The following is a 27,507-nucleotide window of genomic DNA, read 5'->3' as shown; positions in this document are numbered from 1 at the left end:
AGATAAATAAACAAACACCTCTGGTGGAGACATTCCAGGCACTGTTGGGTGGGCCTTATTTTATCCTAGGGCAGAAATATGGAAATGTATATGTGGATATAAGCCTTTTCTTAGGTGGTTACTTGTATTTGGGAAGTCCAGCAAAAGGAGGGATCCTGCTTAACTAGATAATTGTCAAGTGGCTCTCAGCCGATAGGGACCGTGGAGCTGAGAGTTGGAGATGGGAAGAAATTCTCCTGAGTTTTTTGGTTTGGTTTTTGCAAGAATAGGAGTGGGGACAGAATTCCACCTCCCGCATATTTTTCCAATGTCCACTTTCCATCTTTCAATCTTACTGTATTTCCTTTTTTATTAAATAGTGGCTTCGCCAGTACATAAACCAACCAATCAATCAATAAGCAGTAAGTTGTAAACTAGTGTTCCAAAGGAAACCTGTTTTTAGGTCCAAAGAAGTTCAAATGACAACGATAAAATCTTAATTGGTTTCTAAATTCTTCTCTCTCTCCTCTGCCCCCTCTCCCCAAGTTGGGGCTTCAGCAGTTCCCTGCACACGCGCAGAGGCGCAGAGGGCTTTTTCCAACATTGGGTGGAAGGATAGAGCAGGAGAGGCTGGGGCCGCGGGCCTCCCAGCCGCTGGAGTTCTTCAGCGAGCCTCAGGATGAAGCCCCAGGGTGGCGTCTCCAGAGACTGAGCGCCATCACGCCGGCGCGCGCCGCTTAGCGCTGTCTGGATTCCGCGCGTAAAGGAACGCGCACCTCGTCAGACACGCAGCGCAGAAGACAGGCCCCCTGCCTGGTGCCCACTGCTCTCTAGATGCGGAAAGGAGCCCAGGAACTGGAGGGTCCTCACCTGGTCCTCTCTCCCAGCTGCACAGACACTTGCACGGACTCACACACCAGCACCTGAAGACGTACCCAGGCACAGGTGCGCAGACGCATGCACACACGCGCGCAGAGGCACGCGGATGCGCACAAACACGTGAACAGGCACTCACAAGCACGCGCACCCAGCACTCTAAGTGGTGCTGTGGGAGGACCTGTGGGAGCGACCGAGAGCCCGAGCTTGCCTGGGGCACGGGCCCTTGACATCAGGCCACCTCCCACGCGTCTGCGACCGGAACCGGCCCTTGCGACGACCCCACCCGGCCCAGTGAGGACTCTGGGTGGGTGGGAGGCGAGCCCTGGCACCCAGCCCAAGAGCCCACGCTGGAGTGTGATCACCCAGCCTCGCCCCCTGATCGCCCCGCCCCGCCCCGCCTCCCGTCTACCATTGGCAGCAGAGGCCGTAGGTTCCCGGGAGGGGCGGATGGGAACTGCCTAGAGGAGGAGACGAAAGCGAGATGGATGGGCAGCCAGCCAATGAGAGCGTACAGCCGCCCTAGCAACTGCGGCCGGCCAATGGCTGGGCGGAGCCCGAGTGCGGGCTGTCAGGCTGCGGGGACCGCGGGGCTAGCAGTGCTCCAGGGACCTCTGGACCCGCGCGGCGCTGGACTGCCAGGCCACCGCCTCTGCGCTGTCCCGTGGGCTGGGCATGGGCGCGGGCGCTGGCGCGGCACGATGAGCACCGGGGGCAGCCCGGTCCGCGCCTACGACTTTCTGCTCAAATTCCTGCTGGTGGGCGACAGCGACGTGGGCAAAGGCGAGATCCTGGCGAGCCTGCAGGACGGTGCGGCCGAGTCCCCGTATGGCCACCCCGCGGGTGAGCGCCGGGCCGGGATGGAGTGGGGGTGGAGCGCGCGGGGGCTGGGGAGGAGAGGGGCGCAGACCCGAGAGCTAGGCGGGGGCGGGGTGCAGGGGAGGAGAGGAGAGAAGAGGGGGTGGAGAGCGCGGGGGCTGCGAAGACCGGTAGCTGGCCCGGCGAGGGTCGCCAAAGAGCCGAGCAAAAGAGGCCGGGGAGGTACGGGCTCCCGAAGGGGAGCGTTCCGCGGGCGGAGGGAACAGGGAGATCAGGGAGGGGAGCTGGGGCCGCGGAGCCTGGGAGGGAAAGCAAGGCCGCAGAGGAGAGGGGAGAAGGGGTGGAGCGCGCCGGGACTGTGAAAGAGAAGGGGACGCGGGACCCGGAAGGGGAGCCCCGGGCTTAGGGCCGTCGAGTCTCTGCCTGAATCCCGCCCGCAGGACGCAGGCAGCCCCGGCTGCACACCCCAAACCCTGGACATGGGGGACCCAGGGGACTAGTGGGAGTGAGGCTGGGACGCGCGCACTCCGAGCGTGAGGCGGGAGCGAGCGGCTGAATGGGGCGCTGGGGTCCTCCCGACCTGGGGGTGACTGCCAGACGGAGGAGAGCGTACGACCACACAGTCCGGGTTTGGGGAGGAAGGTTGGCGGGGCTGCTCCAGGGTGTCCTGCCGGGAGGTCGCACTTGGCACACGACGAGTCTGGAAAGGACGAGTGCGGATGCGACGCCGGCGCGAGAGGCTGGGAGCGTGGGATCGGAGCACAGCGCTGGCAGGCTCACAGGTGGTGGCTCTGCGCGTGGGTCGGATGGAAAGGGAGGGAGAGAAAGCACAGAGGACACATCTCGAGGCTTCTTCAGGGTTCCCTGTGTGTGGAGGGGCTCCTCCTCCTGGTGGACAGGCCTGAGAGGGCAAGGAACCCTAGTGACCCTAGGGAGCATGGTCTGGGGTGCAAAGAAGGGAAGGACCGACAGAGAGTGAGGGTCCCGGGGTCAGGGGAGACCAGAGCACCCGATGGCAGCCTACAGGGGGTCCAAGAAGTTTCTGGTTTGAGAGCAGCAGCCCCTGAAAGAGGGTGGACATTAGGAGGAAAAGAAGGGCAGCAGGGAGGAAAGTGGGCGGAACTTGGGCCAAGAGGCGGGAGGACCAGGTGTTCCCGCAGTGCCCGGGTCTTTACCCACCAAAGGCTGCTTGGCTGGTGCAGATTGAGTGGCTGTGGAAGGAGAGCTGTGGATGTTCACCATTGAGATAACATCTCAGGGGCAGGAGCCACATTTCCAATACAGAGGCTGCTGCTTGCTGTCTGGTTCCTGGGTAGCTGAGAAAGGCAGCCTAGGGAATGGAATCTTAATGTTCAAGCCAGCCTGGGGGGGCTTCTTGTCCTGGTCAGCCAGGGTAGGACTGAGAAGACAATGGGCAGCACACTGAGTTGGGGAAGGTTTGAGATGGGGGCATGAGCTGATGGTGAAAACCTGGATCCATTCTCACACTGCAGTGCATGTAACAGTCACCCCCTGGTCCTATGAAAAGGCAGATTCTGATTCTAGAACAGACTGTCCAAGATGATGTCATCAGCTACATGTAGTTCTTTACACTTAAAGCATGTTAGAGGGAAATACAACTAAAAGTGTGCGTGCTCAGTCACTTCTGTCGCATCCAATTCTTTGTAACCCTATGGATGATAGCCTCCACCCATGGGATTCTCCAGGCAAGAATACTGGAGTGGGTTGCTGTGCTCTGTTCCAGGGGATCTTCCCAACCCAGGGATGGAACCCATGTCTCCTGCATTGCAGGTGGATTCTTTACCACTGAGCCACTGGGGAAGCCCTAAAAGTGTGCATTAGCCACATTTATAGTGCTGGACAGCCACTTGTGAGGCAGCAGAAGTGCTGGACAGCGCAGTGCTGGGTTTAAGCTCTATGAGAGTGGGGAGCTGTGACTGTTTCCTCTTCAGCTGGGTCCTCTTGGTCTGGGGGTCAGTGAATGGATGGGCCAGAGATGAAGTAACAAAACATTCAGCAAATACAGTGCTGTGTATGTTTGGGGGAACAGGCTGTGGGATGTTTTCTGTTCTGTAGTAGATGAACAACGTGGGGGCAAAAAGGAACATGGACCAGCGTTTGCACGAAGGTCCTTCTGGCTGGTGTGAATGGAGGCTTGGTGCTTCTGCTGTTACTTTCATTCTATGTGCTGAACTGAGACTTCTAACAACTAGTTAGGGATTTCTCCTGAAGTTTTTTCCTTGACACAGAGGGAGGATTTAGGCTAAAAAGACATGTTCCACAAAAGGTCTTGTCAGCTTTGCTTGAGACACTGCAGAAAAGAACTGATATGATAGATGCACCCTCTGTGGGTTTTTGATTTACTAAAAGATTCTTCTTGGATTAAGAAAAGAGACGATGGGGCTTCCCTGGTGGCTTAGTGGTACAGAATCCGCCTGCCAATGCAGGAGACACGGGTTCGATCCCTGATCTGGGAAGATCCCACATGATGAGGAGCAACTAATCCTGTGTGCCACAACTATTGAGCCTGTGCTCTAGAGCCCAGAAGCAGCAACTCTTGGGCCCAGGTGCTGCAGTTTCTGAAACCTGCATGCCCTAGAGTCCATGCTGTGCAATAAGGGAAGCCACCACAGTGAGAGCCCGCACACCAAAACTAGAGAGTAGCCCCCACTTGCCACAACTAGAGAAAACCTGCATAACACCAAAGATCCAGCACAGCCAAAAATAAATAAATAAAACTATTCAAAACTGAAAAGAGATTATGAAAAATTGGAAGAAACTGGAATCATCATGATTATTATTTTAAAGACACATTTCACTCTGAAACAGTGTGGGTGCTTCTGGCAGAAAAGGCGAGGGCCTTTCAGCCTCACCACCCATCTCCCTCCACCCTATACCTGAGTTCAGAGCCTGTTTGTATGTTCAGGTTGCCCAGGTTCCAAACACCCAATTCTGCATAGTAGCTACAGTGCTCACAATTGCTCAGTGTTAATTCAATATTTCAGAGTACTCTGTGCTCACCGGTAATCTTTTATTTTGTTGTCCCTCTGATTGCTAATTTCATTTCAATCATTTTTTCAGGAAGGGCTCATGAGTGTTTCATAAGCATTTTCATGTCGCTGTCCTTTGCCTCTATCTTTGAACACTGTCTTGGCTGGGTGTAATAGTCTCAACTGCTGTTTTCTTTCCCTCAGCCTTTGTAAGCGCTGCTCCATCCTCTGCCATTGGATGTGGGGAAGCCTGAAGACAGCTGATTTTTTTTTTTTCCCATACTGTGATTTGCATTTTCTTCATGAATTTCTGAAGTGTTCCTTCTTTTTGCTTCATTTCATGAGCTTAACCAGACCATGTCTCAGAGCTGAAAGCTTCATTTTGAATTCCTGGCACACTGAGTACTCTTTCAATTTACAGATTTTTTTTCTCAATTTTAGGGAAATTTATTTCATGTCCTCAAAACATCTTCTGGTGCATTTATTGGTGTTTCTACTTCAGTGACACCAGTTGTATTGGTTTCCTGTGGCTGCTGGGCAAATTGCCACAAACGTAGTGGCTTGAAATAACACAAATTCTCTTACAGTTCTGAGGGGTGGTAGTCAACCCAATCTCATCGGCTAAAGTCAAGGTCAGCAGGCCTGCATTCCTTTCTGGAGGTTCTAGTGGCCAGTCTGTTTTCCTGCCTTTTTCGCATTCTAGAACCTGCCTTTGTCTCTTGGCCTGTAGGTCCTCCCCCACCTTCAGGGCCAGCAGTGGGAGCTGGAGGGGGGGGGGTCTTTCTCGAATCTCATCATTCTGAGCTGGACTCTGCCTCCTGCTTCACTTTTAAGAACGCTTGTGATCACACTGGGCTTCCCAGGTGGTGCTAAAGAACCCACCTGCCGATGCAGGAGATGTAAGACATATGGGTTCGATCCCTGGGTTGGGAAGATCCCCTGGAGGAGGGCACGGCAACACACCCTAGTATCCTTGCCTGGAGAATCCCATGGACAGAGGAGCCTGTGGGGCTATAGTCTGTAGGGTCGCAAAGAGTCGGACATGACTGAAGAGACTTAGCATGCACGCATGTGATCACACTGGGGCCACTAGATAATCCAGAATAATCTCTGTATCTTAAGATCACCTCACTAGCAAAACTTAATTCCCCTTTGCCATGTAACCTAACATATCCACAAATTCTGTGAATTAGGACATGGACCTCTTTGATGGGCCATTATTCTGCCTGTTAGTAGCTCAGTTGTGTCCAGCTCTTTATAACTCCATGGACTGTAGCCTGCCAGGCTCCTCTGTCCATGGAATTCTTCAGGCAAGAATACTGGAGTAGCTTAGTTTCCCAACCAAGGATCGAACCCATGCCCTCAGCAGTGAAAGCACAGAGTCGTAAGCACAGGACCAGCAGAGAATTCTCTAATTTTTCCTTACTTTTAGAATTTTCCTCTTTTTCAATTTTTAAAAACTTCTTTACAAGTTCATTAAAAAAAACTCTCCTTTTAACTATTTCACCAACTTCGTGGTTTTATTAGATTGTTCCACTGCATGAAGTAACTGGGATGAATTTCCATCTGCTCCTGGGCTCACATTTCCTTACAAGTTGAGTTGTTTTCCATTCCTTTTTAAACTTTTATTGAAGTATGACACATACATATAGGAAAATGTACCGATTATAACTGCATAGCTCAGTGAATTTTCACAGCTAACAAGCCCATGCAACCAGCACCCCGGAAGCCCAACACCAACATATTCCTGGGCCCCCAACCCTTCCGCCAGCCACAACACCCCAAAATATGACCGCTGGCCGGGCTTCTGAAATTGCGGGTCATTACTTTTTCATTCATTCTGTGTAAAAATTAGAGCTGTACTGTGACTGCTTCTCTTGCTCTCATTGTATAAGACTCCTGGGTCGTATATGGTTGTGGATGGTTTATGATATCCCTGGTGTGAATGCACGGTGATCTATCTATTTACCCATCCTGCTGGGGTTGGCATTTCTGCGGTTTCCAGTTTCTGGTTGTTGTGATTAGCCCTGCTGTGAACGTGTCCACTGTGCGTCTTTGGAACACCAAAGACCTATTTCTGTCAGAATATACCTGGGACGGCTGAGTATTGTGGCACGCATATGTTTAACGTAAGAAGATACACTGAAAATATTTTCAATTTAGACTCTGGCTGCCAAGTTTGGGAGTTCTGTTTGCCCACATCCGTACCAACACTTGGTTCTTGTTCTTTTGCATTCTAGCCCTTCTGGAAAGTAGAGTGTAGTTTGAATTTGTACCTCTCTAATGACTGATGAGATTGAACACCTTCGTCCATTTTCCATTAGGCTGAATTTACTGGGCAGTGTGGGTGTTTGAAAAAATACATTCTGGCTGTGAGTTTTTGTCAGAAATACGTATCGTGAGTATGTACTCATGTGTTGATGTGTTGCCTTTAATCCCTTTAATAGTATTTCTAAATACAGAAACCCTTCATTGTTACATAATCCAAATGATGGGTATTCATGGGGGGGACTCTGGGTGCTGAACAAGTCTCTGTCTGTTCCAGGCTGGGGGTGTCCTCTGAGGCTCCACTGTCTTATCTCTGACATTGGTGGATGCTGTCTCACTGGACTGAGGAACGGTGTGGGGTGGAGGTCAAGACACATTCTTTTCCAGTTGGATACCCAGTAGAGACCCCCTTCCCCCCACACTGCTCTGTCACTTGTCACAGCCAGGGCACCAGACACCCCCCACCTGCAGGCTTTCTGCTTTGCAGGCTGGTCTGCTCGGTGCTCACAGGCGGGTCTGCTGTGTATTCCTCTGTCTGTCTCATACCGGGGCAGCTCCACCTGCATGTAGTCTGTGCTCTGACACAGTCTGGTGAGGCCTGGCTTCTCCACCAAGGACCTTCTGTTTGCCCCCTAGCCTACAGTTGGAGGGCGGGGGCCTCGGGTTCCTGACCCTGTCCTGCAACCCGAGCTCTGGGAGGAGCAGGAGGGTGCATGTGAGCTGTGGAGACCTCTCACTGGGTGGCCCATTGCCCAAGGAGCTGTCCTTCGGTCCCATGGGTGACATGCACACTCAGGGTTCTACCGGGCCCTTACTGGCCCTGGAGCCTCACTTCTGTCCAGTGGGTTGGTGCTCAGTCCCAGCTCTTCACCCCTTGGAAGTCCTGCTCTGGGCAGAAATGGAAAGAAGGCCTCAACAGTCGGTATCCAGAAGGTGGCGAATCAAGGCTGTAGCTGGGCTCTGTCTTCTGCTCATCTTGGGTCCCCCCTGGGCTCAGGCTGGGGTGTTCCTGATGCCAGGTTCATACCCTTTCCTTCCCTGATTGCTGAGTTTCTACATTTTGTTCATTTCCTGAGTGATGGGAGTGGATCAAACTGACATCAAAAGCTACAATCTCTTGCCTTCCAGTTTTTTTCCTTCCCACCAGGAGACTCACTGTTTCTCCGACTACTTTCTTTTGACTCTTTCTCCAGCTTCCTTTTCCCAGCAGGAAGCTCCCATCTTTCTTTCTCCATTTCATCTTTGCCAAGAGCTAAAAATAACACTTCCCACTTATTGAGAGTGTAGAAGAACCATGGCATGAAATAGGTTATTTGTCCTTTCTCTTTGCCTTTGACAGTCTTTCTGCCAGGAGATGCCCACTCTCTCCTGCTACCTTCTAGATGCTGCAGACAGCTTACAGGGACTCTGCCCATCTCCCTGGGCAACCACTTTAGGATTCAAAACACGATTTATAAAGTCATCACTTTCCAGTTTGAACTGAGAATTGAGTCGTGTTTTATCCTCCTTCTTCATGGTCAAACTCCTTCATCTCCCTCAGTACCACTTGTGAGCACTCAGTAAACTTAATGCATTGGGTTTTTAAAATTATGTCATAAATACTTCCACGTATTTGAAAACAATAAAATTGCATTTGTATGAGATTTTCTCGTTAAAAGCCCTTGAGTAAGTCCTACCTCTCCTGTGTCTTTTTGGGATCTTCTCCCTGCAGTGGTTGCAGCCCCTTTAGTCTGACCTCTAATCCCTGCAAGCCCCCAGTCCAGGGTGAACCTGACTTTAGGTGATGGGCAGGGAAGGGCTCAGAACTAGCCAGTCCAGGTTCCTTCCAGTCAGAGACTCAGCTAACAGAGCCAGAGGCCCAGCCACCAACCCGTGTCCTTTGCCACTGTCATGGGATGCCTGGTGGCTGCCAGGTGAGAGCAGCCAGGTAATCACAGCCTCCAGGTCCTGCCCGGGTCCTTCCAGCCACACCTACTTACTCATGGCTGGCCCAGGAGCTCAGGTTCCACATGTCAACTGTTAGGGGTGAAGAGAAGCAGCAAGGTGTATGGAAATGGCTGGCATATTACTGAGTACTTGCAGGCTGTGATGGGCTCACTTCACCTTAAGAGATTGCTTTGAACTTCTGTTTCACACTTTCCAGGCTTCTTTAGCTTAACTGGGGGCAAAAAGTGAATTGTATACAAACAAAAACAGAAGAGCTGCAACGCCCGGGGGCTTGGACCTAAAAATATCAGTTATGTAGATTTTGTCAGATCCGCAAAGAAGACAATTTAAAGGGGCTGTGATGTAAGACAGCAGCTTCTGTGACGTCTTCAGGGTTTACCTTCTTCAGAAGTGAGCTTGCCTCCTTGGAGGCCTCAACCAAATTCCCCACTCAACCTGGGTCACCCTCCCCCCTCCTCCTCTCCAGGAGCAGGGTGCCGGTCCACCCACCCATTTGCAGGGGCTCCAGGGGCTCCTAAAGTGGGTCTAACTGCAGCACGCTGGCTTAAGATGCTACCAGCATTTCATCAGTTTGCTAATACAGATGACTTGTCTCTTTGGGTGGGTTTTGTTTTTTTTTTTTAAAGTTTAATTTTGGCTGCACTGGGTCTTCCTTGCTTCATAAGAGCTATACTAATTCCTTTCGTTTTCCATATAAAATTTAGTTTTGTCAATCTACCCCGCCCAAAACATCCAACCAGGATTTTTGATTGAATCTATGAATCCATTTGGGGAGAGCTGCCAACTTAACTATACTGGGTCTATCAATCCGGTCCATGAACACATTATTTCTCTCCACTTATTTATGCCATCTTCTCAGTCAGCTGGCTTTCATCATATTCCTTGCCTCAACACCTTGTCTCTTGGATTCACTGACGGGTTGTGCGGCGAGCAGAGGGAGCTTAGACTCAGTAACATGACCACTGAGCCCTGCTGGTGGCCTGAGTCCAGGTCTAAGCAGTGCCCACATTAAGGGGTGATCTCAAGACATGGCAGGGGCAGCCTTGCAATTTGAAGGGACTGGGACCCTCTGATGTGTCAGGGCTCTGGAAAGAAGGGGTAGTCGTTGGGCCATATTGAGTGATAGGGGAAACTCTGGATGACCCCTAATTTTATTCATGGTAGGTGATGTACTGGGTCCCATCAGTATCTGGTCGGTGGAGCTTGTCCTTGCTGCGGGATTTCACAAGGCCTGAATGCAATAGCTTAACACATAGATCGTTAGGGGGAAAGGTAGGCATGACAGTGGTCCTGTTCCTGCCAGGGAAGGCATGGGAGAGTTTAGCCCCCAAATGGGGAGCCCCCAAATGGGCAGCTCTTAGCTGGGAGCAGCTAAGAGCTGGGAGCTGTGTGGATGAGCTGGGGTAGCCAGGCCATGAGGAGGCTGGAGACACCCGAGTCAAACTACTTTGCTATTTTTTTTTTTTCTTTTTGTCCACACTATGTGTAGGATCTTAGTTCCCTGACCAAGGATTGAACCCTCACCCTCTGAATTGAAAGTTTGGAGTCTTAACCACTGGAGCACCAGGGAAGTCCCCACTTTGCTATCTCAAAGAGAAAAACCAGGAAGGAGAACTGTGCAAGGAACACATTTTCCTCCCTGGTGATTCAGACGGTAAAGAATCCGCCTGAAATGCGGGAGACCTGGGTTCAATCCCAGGGTTGGGAAGATCCCCTGGAGGAGGGCATGGCAACCCACTCCAGTATTCTTGCCTGGAGAAGCCCCATGGACAAAAGGAGCCTGGCGGGCTACAGTCCATGGGGTCACAAAGAGTTGGACACGACTGAGCGACTGAGCACAGACTCTGAAAAAGAACGGGACTGGTGTGGACTTTGGTAGCTGCTCTCTGTGGGATTCTCATGTGATGAACACACTTTAGATCCCCGTTTAAAACATGACACTTTTAGAACTACCTGGACACGTGAGGCAGCACCACAGGAACTGAGCCTGTGGGTGAAGCTCAGCACCCTTCTGAGCCGTGGGTGAAGCTTGGGCCTGTGCCTCAGCCCTGGGGTCTTGGTGCTTCTTCCATCCTGAGCCCCCTCAGTCCTGTGAGGCACCCCAACATTTCCCAACAAAGTGCCCTTCTAATCTGAAAAGCCAGGCAGGGTACATCTCGGGATAGGACATATGTATTTAAGGTGAAATTCACATAATATAAAAGTAGCCATGTTAAAGGACTTTTCCTGGCGGCTCAGCAGTAAAGAATCTGCCTGCCCTGGAGAAGGAAATGGCATCCCACTCCAGTATTCTTGCCTGGAGAATCCCATGGACAGAGGAGCCTGGTGGGCTATAGCGCATGGGGTCACAAGAGTTGGACATGACTGAGCGACTAACACTTTCACTGCTGCTGCTAAATCGCGTCAGTCATGTCCGACTCTGTGCGACCCCATAGACCAGTAACTAATAAGAACCTGCTGTATCACACAGGAAACTCTACTCAATACTCTGTAATGACCGATATGGGAAAAGAATCTGAAAAAGAGTGGATATATGTATATGTGTACCCGATTCATCTTACTGCACACCTGAAACTAACTCAACATTGTAAATCAACTATATCCAATAAAAAGTTGTTTAAAAAAAGAAGAAAAAAGAGAAAGAATCCTCCTGCAATGCAGGAGCTGCAGGAGACACGGGTTCCATCCCTGGGTCAAGAAGATCCTCTGGAGGAGGGCATGACAACCCACTCCAGTATTCTTGCCTGGAGAATCCCATGGACAGAGGATACTGGTGGGCTACAGGCTACAGGGTCACAAAGAGTTGGACACGACTGAAGTGACTTAGCACGCACACATGCAACCGTGTTAAAGTGAATCATTCAGTGGCATTTGAGACATTCACAACCCTGTAACTTTCTAATTTTAGAACATTTTCCTCACCCCTGCAAGTAGAAACCTGGACCTTCCCACACCCCTGGCAGCCAGCACTCTGCTTTCAGGTATTTTAATTCAACATAAGACATGTTCTCAAAAGTCAGGTTCTCATGATGAATCCGTTCGTCAATGATACTTAGCCAGTATTTACATGTCTGGGTCCTCTAAGTCATAGAGATAGAATTCAGCAGGTGCAGGAGAAGCTGAAATAGATTATTTACACATCCGGTGGCCTCAAAGTGTAAGGAGTGGCTTGGCAGTTGACATTTGCTTTTTCTTTTAGGCTAAAATTATCTCTCTTCTTGTTCTGTTGTTCTGATTCACTCAGTGAACATTCCGACAGGCTTTGTTCAAGGAACTTTTGTGTATTTTTATTTTATTTTGATGGACAGAGCTCTTGGTGAATGGGCTGAGTGCACCAATGTGTATTATACCTTCTGAGCCTAACACAGACACTGCTGCTGTCAAAACTATGAACCAAAAGGTAACAGAGTCAGAGAAGAGGAAGTGCAATAAACAGGCACAGAGCAAACACATAAACAGAGGAACAGTAAAAAAAAAAAAAAGGTTCAATAAATAAGTGTATGAAAAAAGAGACCCTTCTTACAATCAGGCTTTGAACCTGGCATGGATAGGTGTGACTTGGGGACTTCTCTGAGGCAGGCACATCCTTGATGGAGGGTTTATCTTCTGGGGCCCAGAGGCCTGGGTAAGAATGGAGCTTGTGCTGATCTGAGGCCACGGCTGGTGGCAGGTCTCAGACATGAGCCATCCGGGAAACTGAGGCACAAGAAGAGGGAGGGAGAAAGAGAAAGATAAATACCGTATTCTAACAAATATATACGGAATCCAGAAAACTGGTACTGAAGAATTTATTTACAGGGCAACAGTGGAGAAACAGACATAGAGAATGGACTTATGGACATGGGGAGAGGGGAGGAGAGGGTGAGATGTATGGAGAGAGTAACATGGGAACTTACATCACCAAATGTAAAATAGGTAGCCAATGGGAATTTGCTGTATGGCTCAGGAAACTCAAACAGGGGCTCTGCATCAACCTAGAGGGGTGGGATGGGGAGGGAGATGGGAGGGAGGTTCGAAAGGGAGAGGATATATGTATACCTATGGCTGATTCATGTTGAGATTTGACAGAAAACAGCAAGATTCTGTAAAGGAACTATCCTTCCATAAAAAATAAATTAAATTTAAAAAAAAAAGAAGGAGGAGGAAATTGCTGGTCATCAGGAATGGGATTTTCCCAGGTGCCACAGAGCTTCTCCCTGCAGGGTCTTCACAGTCCTACACAGGAAACCTGTGGGGTCCCCGGTGGGCCAGCCCATCCCTGCTCCCACTTTCCACCCTACAGATCAAAGGGGAGGCATGTTTTCTCAAGCTTTATTTCCCATCCCCCCAACCCTCACCGGCAACCTCCCCTGTTCTTCCCCGTCCCAAATTCTCAGCTACAGGGATAAAGCAGGTGCCCACCGTGGGAGTGGGGCACTCAGCTGCACAGATGGGTCTGTGCAGGAAGAAGGATGGGTCTCAGCACTAAAGGACATTAATACTGATGGAGACCACCTGGGTCTCCAAAGCACACATGACTCGGGGAGGGTGCCTGAGGGTCCCAGGCATCAGGGTTGGTGTGCCGAGCGCAGGTGAGCCGGCAGGGACTGGCCCTGATGAGAACCATCACCAGAGTCAGCGTTCAGTTTGGGTCCCAAATATTAATAGTTAGATCATTATTGCTGAGTTAGATTTTTAAAATTTATTTATTTTTATTTATTTGGCTGCACCATGTCTTAGTTGCGGCATGCGAGCTCTTCGTTGTGACATGTGGGATCTAGTTCTGCAACCAGAGATGGGCCCCCTGCTCTGGGGGCATGGAGTCTTAGCCACTGGACCACCAGTGAAGTCCCTAGATTTTCTTTCAAATACGTGTTTGGTGTTCAGTCACTAAGTCATGCCTGACTCTTTGTGACCCCACGAACCATAGCCCTCCAGGCTCCTCTGTCCATGGATTTTCCAGGCAAGAAAACTGGAGTGGGTTGCCATTTCCTACTCCAGAGTATTTTCCTGACCCAGGGATTGAACCTGTGTCTCTTGGGTCTCTTGCATTGGTAGGCAAATTCTTTACCACTAGCACCACCTGGAAAGCCCAAACAATTTTTACTATTAGTGAAACTCTGGGATGTAGAGGGCATTATGCTCTGCTTTGGGAAGATGTTAAAAGGTACTTCTGTACCTTTTCCAAGATTTGTGTGTTAAGTTTCCTCTGCCTCTCTCCAGTCACTGCTTCATGGGTTTTCTGTCAGAGCATTTTCTGGTGCAAAAAAAGAATCCTCTCGAAGAAGCTTAAGCAAAGAGGAGTTGTGTGGCCTCATGTAACTGACAGGTTGAGGGGTGTGCCTGGTTTCAGGCTAGATCCCAAAGCTGAGCCACTCTGGACTCTCCACTATTCCTTCTCCTCAAAGCTGCTCTCTGCACATGCCCCATCCCTGCTTCTTCTGTGTTAGGTTAATTTCTACCTGGGGAGGAAGCTGGCCCCGGGCAACTCCAAGCTATACGACTGTTGCAAGCTATGATGCCAATGTGGAGAAAACAGTGAAGACGCTCTCTCTCCTACCTGCTTGGCCAGTCACTCTCCAGGGTTGTCAGCTCACTGGTTTTTATATCATGTCCACTGCTGAGAGTTGTTATCTGCAGGAGGGCTGGTCCAGTAGGAGCTTTGCAGCTGTGACCAGAGGCAAAATGTCAAAAGCGAGAAATCAAAAAACGACAAAGATCGTGGAAATTGCAAATGTGATGGCAGAAATAAAATTTCCAAAGAAAGCCAACATCTTATTAATAAGACCCCAGAGGAGGAAAACATATTTCAAGAAAGTTTCCCCAGGGACTTCTTTGGTAATCCAGTGGTTAAGAATTCACCTTCTAATGCAAGGTGAATTAATCTAATGTTTGATCCCTAGTCTGGGAACTAAGATCTCATGTACTGCGGGGAAGCTAGGCCTTTGTACCACACCTAGAGAGCCTGGGTGCTGCAACTAAGACACAATGCAGCCAAATAACTAAATACGGAAAAAAAAGTTTCCCCAAATTGAAAGATTTGCATCTCCAGATTGAAAGAGCTTGTTGAATGGTCAGCAAAACAAAGAAGACTAAAGATGCCCCATACTAAGGTTTGAAACTGCAAAACACCAGCATCAAGGAGAAGATCCCCTCATACCCTGCCAGAGGAAAGGTCAGATTGTGTTTCTGAAGGAAAATTATTTCTTACCTCAGCTGTGGGCCTATCTAAACTCAATGAAGAGTGAGGACAGCCTAGACACTTATTTATGCTGTGTCTAGGGCAGTCACTCTTCAGTGAGTTTAGAGAGGCCCACATCTAGAGATTTAGATGACTAGGGAGATCATAGGGAGGAGTTAGTGATAAATGCAGAGAAAACTAAGCGAGTAAACCAAAAGGCAATCTTTAACTCCAGAAGAAACAAACAAACAAAAAATGGGGACTTCCCTGGAAATCCAGCTAAGAATCTATCTTGCAATGTAGGGGACACAGGTTGGATCCCTGGTTGGGGAACTAAGATCCCACATGTCACATGGTGGACTCAGAACAAAAACAAATGGTACATGAGGGACAAATAAACACAGTATACCACATGGTTCCCTTCTGGACAGTGTTCACTTGGTCACATTGATGTAAAATTGAGTATTGATTTAGCTAAAACAGCAACATAACTAGTCTCTGTCCGTGTGTGCATGTATAAACAAGAGAGAGAGTGTGTGTTAGAGATAGAGGCGGGGGTACGTCAGCGAAAGAGAACTATATTTTCACCTTCTGTAATGGAAAATTGATTAATGCCTAAAACTGAAAAGTCAGGAAGTAGGAATATAAGGACGTTGTTTAGAAGTTTGGAGAGACACAGCAAAAGAAAGGACTAGTGAAGACTGGAATGGGGAGTGAAAGGAATTCCCTGGCAGTCTAGTAGTTAGGACTTGGTGCTTTCACTGCCATGGGCCTATGGTTCAATCCCTGGTCAGGGAACTAAGATCCTACAAGCTGTGCAGTGAATCTAAAGAAAGAAAATGGAGAGTGGAACACAGGTGTGGTACATTTTCCACACCAAGCCCTAGAGAATGATGTGACCCCTGAAGCCATGTGCGTCCACAACTCATGAAAACAAAAACCAAATACAGTTTTAAAAACTCATTTTAATAGTATGCTTAAGAAGACCATCAGGAACAAATTCTTTCACATTTATGAAAACTTTTTTTTTTATTGTGGACCTAAAATATCAGTACGCTAGGAGACTTTCTAAATCAAAGGAGCCAGCCCAGCTCATGCGATAGATTAACTTCCTTTAGAATAAGAGTGAAACAGCCCTCTAGCCTGTGAGTAGCAAGCATCCTCTCTCATTGTCTGAAAACAGATGTGCCAAAGCCCATGTTATCTCCAGATGCAAAAATAGATACCCAAGTCTACTTATGTGTTGCTTCAGGCAGACAGTGCAAAACCTTTAAGCATTCCAAGGGAAAAACTAAATATTTGTGTGTGTGTGTGTGTATGCAAAAAAAGCATTAGTCCCTCAGTCGTGTCCAACTCTTTGTGACCCCAAGTATTGTAATCTCTGTCCATGGGATTCTCCAGGCAAGAATACTGCAGTGGGTAGCCTTTCCCTTCTCCAGGGAATCTTCCTGACCCAGGAATCGAACCCAGGTCTCTCGCATTGCGGGCAGATTCTTTACTGTCTGAGCAACTTCAAAATTAACTTTTATGTATGATGGTGGTGGTTTAGTTGCTAAGTCATGTCCGACTCTTGTGACCCCATGGACTATAGCCTACCAGACTCCTCTGTCCATGGGAGTGGGTTGCCATTTCCTCCTCCAGGGGATCTTCTCCACCAGGGATCAAACCCATGTCTCCCGTATTGAAAGTGGAGCCATTACCACTGAACCATAAATATATATTTCTATATTCTCTATATATAAATATGTATCAGTTCACACTCAGTCATGTCCAAATCTTTGCGACCCGATGGACTGCAGCACACCAGGCCTCCCTGTCCATCAACAACTCCTGGAGTTTACTTAAACTCATATTCATTGAGCCCCCATCCAATCATCACATCCTTTGTTGTCCCCTTCTCCTCCTGCCTTCTATCTTTCCCAACATCAGGGTCTTTTCACATGAGTCAGTTCTTTGCATCAGGTAGCCAAAGTCTTGGAGTTTCAGCTTCAACATCAGTTCTTCCAATAAACACTCAGGACTTATCTCCTTTAGGATGGACTGGTTGGATCTCCTTGCAGTCCAAGGGACTCTCAAGAATCTTCTCCAACACCACAGTTCAAAAGCATCAATTCTTCAGCACTCAGCTTTCTTTATGGTCCAACTCTCACATTCACACATGACTACTGGAAAAACCATAGCCTTGACTAGACAGACATTTGTTGGTAAAGTAATGAATGTCTCTGCTTTTTAATATGCTGTCTAGGTTGGTTACAACTTCCAAGGAGTGAGCGTCTTTTAATTTCATGGCTGCAATCACCATCCGCAGTGATTTTGGAGCCCCCCAAAATAAAGTCTCTCAATATTTCCACTATTTCCCCATCTACTTGGCATGAAGTGATGGGACCAGATGCCATGATCTTCGTTTTCTGAATGTTGAGCTTTAAGCCAACTTTTTCACTCTCCTTTTTCACTTTCATCAAGAGGCTCTTTAGTTCTTCTTCCCTTTCTACCATAAAGGTGGTGTCATCTGCATATCTGAGGTTACTGGTATTTCTCCCAGCAATCTTGATTCCAGCTTGTGCTTCATCCAGCCCAGCGTTTCTCATGATGTACTCAGCATAGAAGTTAAATAAGCAGGGTGACAGTATACAGACTTGACTTACTCCTTTTCCTGTTTGGAACCAGTCTGTTGTTCCATGTCCAGTACTAACTGTTGCTTCCTGACCCGCATACAGGTTTCTCAAGAGGCTGATCAGGTGGTCTGGTATTCCCATCTCTTGCAGAATTTTCCACAGTTTATTATGATCCACACAGTCAAAGGCTTTGGCATAGTCAGTAAAGCAGAAATAGATGTTTTCCTGAAACTCTCTTCCTTTTTTGATGATCCAGTGGATGTTGGCAATTTGATCTCTGGTTCCTCTGCCTTTTCTAAAACCAGCTTGAACACTGGAATTTCACAGTTCACATATTATTAAAGCCTGGCTTGGAGAATTTTGAGCATTACTTTGCCACCATGTGAGATGAGTGCAATTGTATGGTAGTTTGAGCATTCTTTGGCATTGCCTTTCTTTGGGATTAGAATGAAAACTGACCTTTTCCAGTCCTGTGGCCACTGCTGAGTTTTCCAAATTTTCTGGCATATTGTGTAGCACTTTCACAGCATCATCTTTTAGGATTTGAAATAGCTCAACTGGAATTCCATCACCTCCACTAGCTGTGTTCGTAGTGATGGTACCTAAGGCCCACTTGACTTCACATTCCAGGATGTCTGGCTCTAGGTGAGTGATCACACCATTGTGATTATCTGGGTCGTGAAGATCTTTTTGGTACAGTTCTTCTGTGTATTCTTGCCACCTCTTCTTAATATCTTCAGCTTCTGTTAGGTCCATACCATTTCTGTCCTTTATTGTGCCCATCTTTGCATGAAATGCTCCCTTGGTATCTCTAATTTATGTATAGCTTATATAAAAATATATAATTATAACTGTATTTATTATGTATATATATATATGCATTCATACCTATTTATTATGCACATATACACTCTATTTAGTAAATGTGTATATATTCTATTTATTTATTGTGTATGTGTGTGGGTGTCTCATGCTACATATGCCCCAGTGCTGACTATTGGAAAAGGAAGGACATAAGCATTTGAAGGGACTTAAAGGACTGTAAAGAGGTCCTTGGTAGTCGCTACAAGATGTAATTTCAGGACTTCCCTGGTGGTCCAGTGTTTAAGAATTCTCCCGCCAATGCAGGGAACACAGGTTTGATCCCTAGTCTGGGAAGATTCCATATGCTTCTGGGCAACTAAGCCTACACACCACAAATACCAAGACTTCGAACTCTAGAGCCTGTGCTCTGCAACAAGAGAAGCCACCACAATAAGCCCACTTGCCACGACTAGAGAAAGCCCAAGTGTAGCAGTGAAGAGTCAGTGCAGCCAAAAATAAATAAAATTAAATACATAAACATGTATTTTAAAAAGATGCAATTGCCCAGATCCAAAACTACTGACCTAAACACTCTCTGGAATCTATACTCTGTCCTAAACACTTGGATGATGTGTCCTCAAAATGTGAGGCTGAATATTCTGCCATCCTCACCAGACACATGACATTGCCCTTAACCTGCTTTAAGACAGGAGACTTATGAATAAGCCTCTTTTTTGGTTGTGTCGGGTCTTCATTGCAGCCGGCGGGATCTTCATCATGGGCTTGGGCTCAGTAGTTACGGGGCATGGGTTTAGTTGCTCGGCAACATGTAGGATCTATCCTGACCAGGAGTAGAACTCGCATCCCCTCTGTTGCAATCTGGATTCTTAAGCACTAGACGTCCAGGCAAGTCCCCCCTTGGGGCTTCTGCATACAGATTAAAACAGGTACAATAGTTTAAGATGAGTCTTTTGAAATTTTGACAGTTAGGAGCCTTTCCAATTCAAATGATCCAAGAAACTAGCCCCACAAATATTTTCTGCTGCTAATCCAATTTTAAGGCTTCCCAGGTAGCACTAGTGATCAAGAACCTGCCTGCCAATGCAGGAGACATAGAGATGCAGGTTTGATCCCTGGGTCGGGAAGATCCTCTAGAGGAGGGCATGGCAACCCATTCCAGTATTCTTGCCTGGAGAATCCCATGATGGAGGAACCTGGTAGGCTTCGGTCCATAGGGTTGCAGAGTCAGATATGACTGAAACGACTTAGTACTCATGCATGCAATCCAACTTTAGAAAAAAGAGAAGCTCTTATCACTCTAGTTCCCAGGAGACCCTGGAGGCAGAGGTCCTGGAGACTGACTGACATAGTAAGAAATTATCCTCTGCTGGCTTCCTCTGAGTGTTCACACAAAAATCGGTTTTGGAATGCCAAAAAAAGAATCCCAACTTGGTCATTTCAGGGCAGGATTTCCTTTAATTCCCAATTAAGTAAGCACTTGCAAGCATCAGTTCTATATAAACCCAGCTTGTGTCCCCATCGGTGGCTGTCCATCCATGAGCTGTCTGGCCTCTGAAGCAGTTTCCCATTATCGATTTGGTTGCTTAATTCAGAGATGAGATACGATCTGAACAACTTTCTGAGGACAGTGTGGTTGATGAGCTTTGTGCTGCTTCTGAGTCTAGCTCTCCAAGGAGTTACTCCCAGGATCGGCTCGACTTCTTTACTTATCTTAGTTTCACCCTCTTGACAGTCTAAAACCACCATGGGTGCTTGGAGTACTCGGTGATCAGCTTTTATCTCGTGTGTCCCCAGAAGAACAGTGTTTACTTAATCCTTGTAATGGGATCTGGGATCTGCTGCAGCACTGCTACAGGTCTGGAGGATCGATCCTCGGACATCTCCGTTAGGTTCTCAGCCACCTGAGGACACCTTGTGGTGGGCAGAAGCTGGTGTCCCTTGTTCTTGGGGCTGAGCAGGCTGTCTCGTGTCACTGGCAAACTGTTTGGTCAGACCATGTATCGACTTGGGTTTTTTTTTTTTTTTTTCTTTTTTCTTCTTAATTGAAGCCAAATTTAACAAAACTCCAGCTGCCTATGTTTCTTTGGGCTTCCTGCCCAGACCTCCCTGGGACTCTACCAAGGAAATTCACCAGTGCCCCTTAAGACTCCAAGTCAAGTACAGAAAACCTTAAATAAAAGTTGTAGGATCATCACTTAAACAGTGAGATCCGGATATCAGGAGAGCTCACCAGAACACCTGAGGAGTACTGAGGAGCCGGCGGGGCTCAAAAGGCTGATACCGAGCGCCCATTCAGGGTAGACCCCTGGTGGCCTCTGGTGGGTGTCTCTGATATCATGCCACTACACCGTGAAAAATTAATCAATTAGTCTAAGAAAGAAAATGAAGGGTTTCCCTGGTGGCTCAGATGGTAACAAATCTGCCTGCAATGCAGGAGGCTCAGGTTCAACCCCTGGGTTGGGAAAATCCCCTGGGCTAGGAGATGTCAACCCACTCCATTATTCTTGCCTGGAGAATTCCACGAACAGAGAAGCCATGAGGTTGCAAAGAGTCAGACGTGACTGAGAGACCGTTTTTCAAGAAAGTAATGCAAAATTTTATTTGCACCAACCTGTGGATTATAACCTGGGAAACTGTCTTTCGGAAAGCTCTGAGGACTGCTCTGCCTGTCACAGGTCAAAGCACAGTTATAAACATTTTTGAGACAAAGGGATATACATCAAAAGGCATGTTGACGGTTTACACAATCTAGGTCTGCTCATCCAAAGCAAATCTGGGTCATCATGATCCCTCACAACATTACGAAAGACGGTTATCTCCTGAGGAGTTATCAAGTGCTGACCAGGCCATCCTGATGGTTTACAAAATTAAGAAGGAATGTTCTCTCCTGTGGGCTTCCCCGGTGGCTCAGCAGTAAAGAATCTGCCTGCAATGCAGGAGATGCAGGTTGGATCCCTCGGTCGGGACAATTCCCTGGAGGAGGGCATGGCAACCCACTCCAGTACTCTGGCCTGGAGAATCCCATGGACAGAGGAGCCTGGTGGGCTACACTCCATGGGGTCACAAGGAGTCGGACACAACTGAAGCGACTTAGCAGGCACGCACGTTGTCTCCTATGGAGGTGTGGTCAACGCAGATGTCCAATACATAAAGCGGAGGAGGGAGGCAGTCCATATGGGCAGAAAAACTATTTATGTCTAAGTTTTTCTCATCTCACCATAGAACAGGAACTTTATTTCATCACCCTTGTGCACGTAGGTACATGTTTCGTCTTTACATAGTTGAGAAAATACTTCATAACTAATTTCTTTTTCTACACATTTTACCTTACATTCACAGTGGGATAACTTGGAGGAAAGGAGCGCCACATTCTAGCCCTGAGTCCAGCAGAGACAAGGGTGTGTGGCTGGGCTGCCCACAGTCTCTCTGCAAACCTGGGGCCAGCAGGCCATGTGTAGAGCCAGCTGCAGAATGGTTCTGGGGGCTCCTGCTGCCCACCGCTCAGGTAGTGGCAGGGGCCTGGGCACTGAGCTGGAGGCAATGGTGGTAAGGGAGGAGCAGAGGTTGGAGACCCTGCTTCAGATAGAAGGTAGGTGAGGCTGGTGGGCCAGGGTCCAAGTAGGGCCCAGTTCAGCTGCCCCGTGAGAGCTGGATCCCACCAGTGGGAAGTCCTTTCTCCCCCAGCATGAGATTGTCTCTCTGATCTGCACCTTTTACCTGAACAAGACTTTGTGGAAGTGCTTAGCACTTAAGCTGCCTCGACCCTTTTTCACAGGCATCGACTACAAGACCACCACCATCCTGCTGGACGGCCGGAGGGTGAAGCTGCAGCTCTGGTGAGTCAGGGGTCCCTCCTGACCCCTGAACATGGGATGGGGGGAGTGTTCCTGGCCCTTGGGGACTCTGGTAGCACCCGAGGGAAGATCCACTGCTTCAGCCCCAGCCTGACCCAATAGCTCCCTTGGGAGCTGAGATCTGCATGGGCCTCGGAGTTAGTCCAGAGCACGTGGCCTTCTTCTTTCTTGCTAGTGCCGAGGGGCCCTACGCTGTGACCAAGCTCAACAGGGTGGAGGTGGACAGGGGTGGGGGTGTAAGAGGCCAGGGTGTCACCCAGCTCTGGATTGGGTCTCTTTCTTGGTCCCTACTCCAGCAGCCTTGGTTCTGATGCTCTGGTGTGATTCTCCTGACCCTCCAGCTCCAGGGCTGGGTGACAAGGGTTTTCCTGCTGTGACTGACCCCTGGTTGCCCCCATGCCACGTGGCTTTCCTGACCACCATCACTAGCTCCTGTGTCGTCCCATCTCCTGGGCCACCTGCATGGTTCCATTCTCCCACCTGACCATGACAGACCTCTCAAGGCCATAAGTGTCTCCAGAGGGCCCAGAGCCCCTTCTCCCACCCCCACCCACCCCTAACCAAGAGCAGTAAGCTCCCAAGGCTGACCCGGGAAGCCTCTCTCCATGATGTCCATTCGATGTCCCTGTCCCTGCTGACTCTCAAATCTCTTTTCCCTTCCTTCCTCCCCAGAGACCTCCTGAGGGCTCCCCTCTCAATCCAAACTTGTCCTGGACTCAGAAGGCTGTCGTAACAGCTGCTCCTGTTTCCTTGGCATCTGAAATGCAGCCCCTGTGCCTGGTTGGGGTGGTCGGTCCATCTCAGTAAATGCCCTGAGATGGGGTGGAGTCCGTCCCAAAGTGCTCTTCTTCTTTATCCTGATGAATGCATCCCAGGATCACTTCCTCATATTGAGGAACATAGGGATGTATCCACAGGGCTGGCTTCATGTGATCTTTTCTTACCAGATCTTAGTTCCCCGACCAGGGATTGAACCAGCGCCCTTGGCAGTGAAAGCAAGGAGTGCTAAGCACTGGATGTCAGGGAATTCCCATGATGTTTTTGAGCTAATTGGAAGTGGAGTGACCCCACCGAATCCTCTGGCCTGTTTCTCCCTCAGTGTAGACTCACATTCCAAAGACAGCTTTATCTCCAAATTATACAACTTGTAAAAAACCTAAATTAGATTTATTGAAATGTCAGAATTATTATGTGGAAACCCATTACTCTGGAGAAGGGAAATGGCAACCCACTCCAGTATTCTTGCCTGGGAAATCCCATGGACAGCAAAGCCTGGCGGGCTATAGTCCATGAGATCGCAAAGAGTCGGACACGACTGAGTGGCTAACACATCACACTTCAACCCATTACTACTTTCTCTAGTTGACTTTTCAAATAATTAGAAAAGAGAAAGCGCCCAGGACATCTCAAGGTCCAGATCTCTCCAGGGAAAATGTGCCCAACATTTCATTGGGGGCTTGGACTTTCCTTTGGCATGGCCACTGACTGACAGTGATACAATGTACTTGTTCTGGCTCCCAAGTTCAAAAACTTTGTTGTCAGGAAGCAGTAATTTCTTCTTACAGGCCTCCAACATCTTTTCCAGGGACACGTCGGGTCAGGGAAGATTTTGTACCATATTCCGCTCTTACTCTCGGGGCGCACAGGTAACATCCCCTGAACTGGGAGGTCAAACTGACTTTAATAATGACTTTCGGAATGCTCTTTAATGGATACTTGGAGGACAAAGCAATTAGCTCACATATAAATTTATGCCAGAGTCTAAAGTTGTGCTGTGGACTGTTTGGTGACTCCCAAGCCTTGAGCATCGGGGGCGGGGGGTGGTGGTGGTTGCATGTTGCATTTGTATATACGTGTGCATGAGTGGTGTGCATTCACATGCATTTATGCATGTACATAAATATGCAGACATGTGGGTTGTGTGTGCACCACATTCACATGAGTGTGTGTCTGCACGTGCGTGGGAACTCTGTCCAGGTGGGTGGGCTCTGCAGTCCCCCCACATTCCATGTCCCTGGACCAGCTCATGAATGTGGGGAACTGAGTTCCACTACCCAACTCACCTTCACATTTGTGGGTTTCTCCATGAGCTTATGAAATTATCACTGGAAATGATCATATAGCTGCTACATTTGGCACATAAATTTTAAAAAATGTGTTTTGCGTTAAAATAAGTAGAATGACTGTTTGGCTCGTTGTGAGTGTGTGCCTGAACGGCCTGCGTGCTGGCCAGTCTGTCCACAAGTGACCGTTGCCTCCCCAGGGTGTGATCCTGGTGTACGACATCGCAAACCGCTGGTCCTTTGATGGCATCGACCGGTGGATTAAGGAGATCAATGAGGTACAACAGGGGCAGGGCTCCCTCCTTGTGGGCCCACGGTGGGGATGGGCAGGGGAGCCAGGGCACAAGGCTCCAGCCACAGCGAGGAGGACATGTCACCTCCTAGCACAGGATGAGGCCCTGCACACAGTCAGGTGGGTGGACCAGTGGTGACTAGGCTGCTCCCTGCTGGCACCCTGACCGGCCCAGCTGTCAATGGGGACGTCCAGTGGTCAGTCCCGCCCACCGTTGTGAGTGTCCTGGGGTGGCTGTGACAGCTCACCACAGACTGTGTGGCTGAACACAAAGGAAGCTCATTCTGAGTTCTGGGGTCAGAGTCCAAAATCAAGGTGTTGGCTCCCTCTGCTTGAGAGGAGGATCCTTCCTGCCTCCTGAAGCTTCTGGTGTTGCTGACAGTCCCTGGTCCTTGATGTGTGGACGCCTCACTCCATCTCTGCTCTGCCGTCACGTGCCTGCTTCCCTGTGCGTCGTCCTGTGTCCTCTCCCCTTCTTATAAGGACACAGTAACGGGATGTCGGGTCCACCTCAAGACCTCATCTTAACTAATTCCATCTGCAAAGCCCCTATTTTCAAAAAAGGACATATTCTGAAGTTCTAGGTGGATATCACCCCAGGGCACCTGTCATTACAACAACAAAGCTTGCGCCTGACCCTCTTCTTTCCTTGCCTCTCCGTCTCCCTTTAGCACGCCCCAGGGGTCCCTAAGATCCTGGTGGGGAACCGCCTGCACCTGGCCTTCAAGCGGCAGGTCCCCACGGAGCAGGCCCGGGCCTACGCAGAGCGCCTGGGTGTGACGTTCTTCGAGGTCAGCCCGCTGTGCAATTTCAACATCACTGAGTCCTTTATGGAGCTGGCCAGGATCGTGCTACTGCGGCACGGGATGGACCGGCTCTGGAGGCCGAGCAAGGGTAGGTGCTCCTCCAGGCTGCCCGGCAGCCCCTCCAGCGCTCAGCCTCCCAGGACCTGGCCCCAGGTCGCTGTCTCCATTCTCATAAATCAGAGCTTCTGCCCCTTGGCACTAGAGGCACTTGGGATGGAATGTCCTCTGGTGGGGGCGTCCCCTATGCTGTGGGTGAGCTGCATCCTTGGTCTCCCTGCCCCCGTTTGTGAAAAGCACAAATGTCTCCAGACTTTGCCAAATGCCCTAGGGAGTCAAAATCGCTCCCAGTTGAGAAGCACTGTTCTGAAAGTTGTTAGGACCTTGATTCTAAAAGGAACCAAAACCCTGGGTTGTGTTTCTTCTGTCTGATCCTCCAGGGGTTGAGGAGTGCCCTGACCGCACCAAGGGTGAGACGCAGTCTCTGCTCCCAGAAGGCCCCTTGGGAGCCCCGCTTTATCTGAGCAGGGACTCTGACTCATAAAACAAACTATGTAGGTGAAATATAAGTGACAGCATTTGCTTTTCTGGTGTGTTCTCCAGTATGTCTTTATAAAGCTGATAACACATTATTTTGGGTCAGCTACTCAGTTGGGAAGCATGTTTCCTGAAGCCCTTGGCCTCAAGCCCCAAAAGCTGGTTGCATGAATCCTGAGGAGACCTCATTGGCCATCGCCGGGCAGGACTCATCTCTCAGACCCAGTGCGAGGGACGGTGGTGGTCTCAAGTTTGGAGGCAAAGTGGGTTTAAAAAGACGAAAGCAGGACCACCCATTTCTAATTGCCACCCGTAGGCACAGGGTGGGACACTGGGCCTTGACGTCTTGCCCCAGAGTCCCAGAGCGGAGGGTGGACAGGTGTCCTGCTGCTCTGGTTCTGGCCCCACGCCCAGGACAATGCAAGTGAACCGGGTTTTCTTTCCTTTCCCAAGTACTGAGCTTGCAGGACCTGTGCTGCCGGGCAGTGGTGTCCTGCACGCCTGCGCACCTGCTGGACAGGCTGCCGCTGCCCACGGCCCTCAGGAGTCACCTCAAGTCCTTCTCGATGGCCACCGGCCTGAGCGCCAGGATGGCGCAGGGCCGCCCCTGCTCCCTCGCCTCCGGCTCCAGCCACAAGAGGACCAGCCTCCGAAAAGCCAAGGGCACCCACCTCCCCCAGAGCCCCCCCAGACGCTGCTCCAGGAACAACTGCAAAGTCTCTTGAGGACGGTGCAAGGCAGAGGAGGGGCACAGACGGGAGGGGGAGGCTGCTCTGGATCTAGATGCCCGCCAGTGTCGTGGTGACCATGTGGCCCCGAGCAATGAAACCGAGGCTGGTACCCCGCTTACCAGATACTTCTGCATGGATGGGCATGGGGCTCTTATTTCAGACATGTGTTTATAAAGGGAAGAACTCTTGATAACATGGAATTTTGAATGTAACGTATCATGATTGCAGTGCAACTTTTTTCTTAAAATAACTACTTTTTATAAGAATGGTGATATGTTTGTGATGAGTATAAATTCTAGGGACTACAAAAAGTGGAAATGGAGAGAGAAATTAAGAGTTTTCGATGCTATGAGGGGTCTTTTTATAAACCTCCTTTTTAATGTCAAAGCACTAATTTATAAAACGCCATAGATAAGTTAGAGATTACGCACAGCCAATTTGTCCAGCTTGTGTATGAAATGGATCTGATCAAGTTTTTGCTACGTTATTTACTACATTTTAGGATAAGTGATTTATATGCATATTTTCTGCAAATCTACATTTTTTTGTACAAACATTTTACGAGTTATGACACTAAAGGGAAGAAAATGCCAAAGATATTTCTAGTTACAGCAGACACACTGCAGCATGGTTACACCACGTCCAGACTGGCAAGAGAATGGCACTCGGAGCCATTTTCAGCTAAGAGTGAAGCGAACACTGTTTAAGAATCGATGTTTCTTGACAATAAAAAGTATACTCATTTCTT

The 27,507-nt window shown here is 49.0% G+C and overlaps 1 protein-coding gene across 1 annotated transcript; it reads left to right on the top strand.

The window, feature by feature from the left end:
• The first annotated feature begins 1,435 nt into the window (after nucleotides 1–1,435).
• Nucleotides 1,436–27,507, top strand: RAB40B (RAB40B, member RAS oncogene family). Its single transcript, XM_055579856.1, has 6 exons — nucleotides 1,436–1,698; nucleotides 22,255–22,315; nucleotides 23,919–23,979; nucleotides 24,597–24,674; nucleotides 25,360–25,582; nucleotides 26,482–27,507. The coding sequence occupies exons 1-6, from the start codon at nucleotides 1,557–1,559 to the stop codon at nucleotides 26,751–26,753; spliced, it is 837 nt and encodes a 278-aa protein (XP_055435831.1). The 5' UTR covers nucleotides 1,436–1,556; the 3' UTR covers nucleotides 26,754–27,507.

This window comes from Bubalus kerabau, chromosome 4 (assembly GCF_029407905.1).
Source record: "Bubalus kerabau isolate K-KA32 ecotype Philippines breed swamp buffalo chromosome 4, PCC_UOA_SB_1v2, whole genome shotgun sequence".
Lineage (NCBI taxonomy): Eukaryota > Metazoa > Chordata > Mammalia > Artiodactyla > Bovidae > Bubalus > Bubalus kerabau.
This window is presented reverse-complemented; position numbering and strand designations above follow the sequence as displayed.

What these genes read in the sequence shown, in the direction of transcription:
- RAB40B (XM_055579856.1), top strand. Translation starts at nt 1,557, where the DNA reads ATGAGCACCGGGGGCAGCCCGGTCCGCGCCTACGACTTTCTGCTCAAA. An exon ending in CCCGTATGGCCACCCCGCGG is followed by an intron (nt 1,699 to 22,254) that starts GTGAGCGCCGGG and finishes CCTTTTTCACAG; the next exon opens with GCATCGACTACAAGACCACC. An exon ending in GCTCTGGAGGCCGAGCAAGG is followed by an intron (nt 25,583 to 26,481) that starts GTAGGTGCTCCT and finishes TCCTTTCCCAAG; the next exon opens with TACTGAGCTTGCAGGACCTG.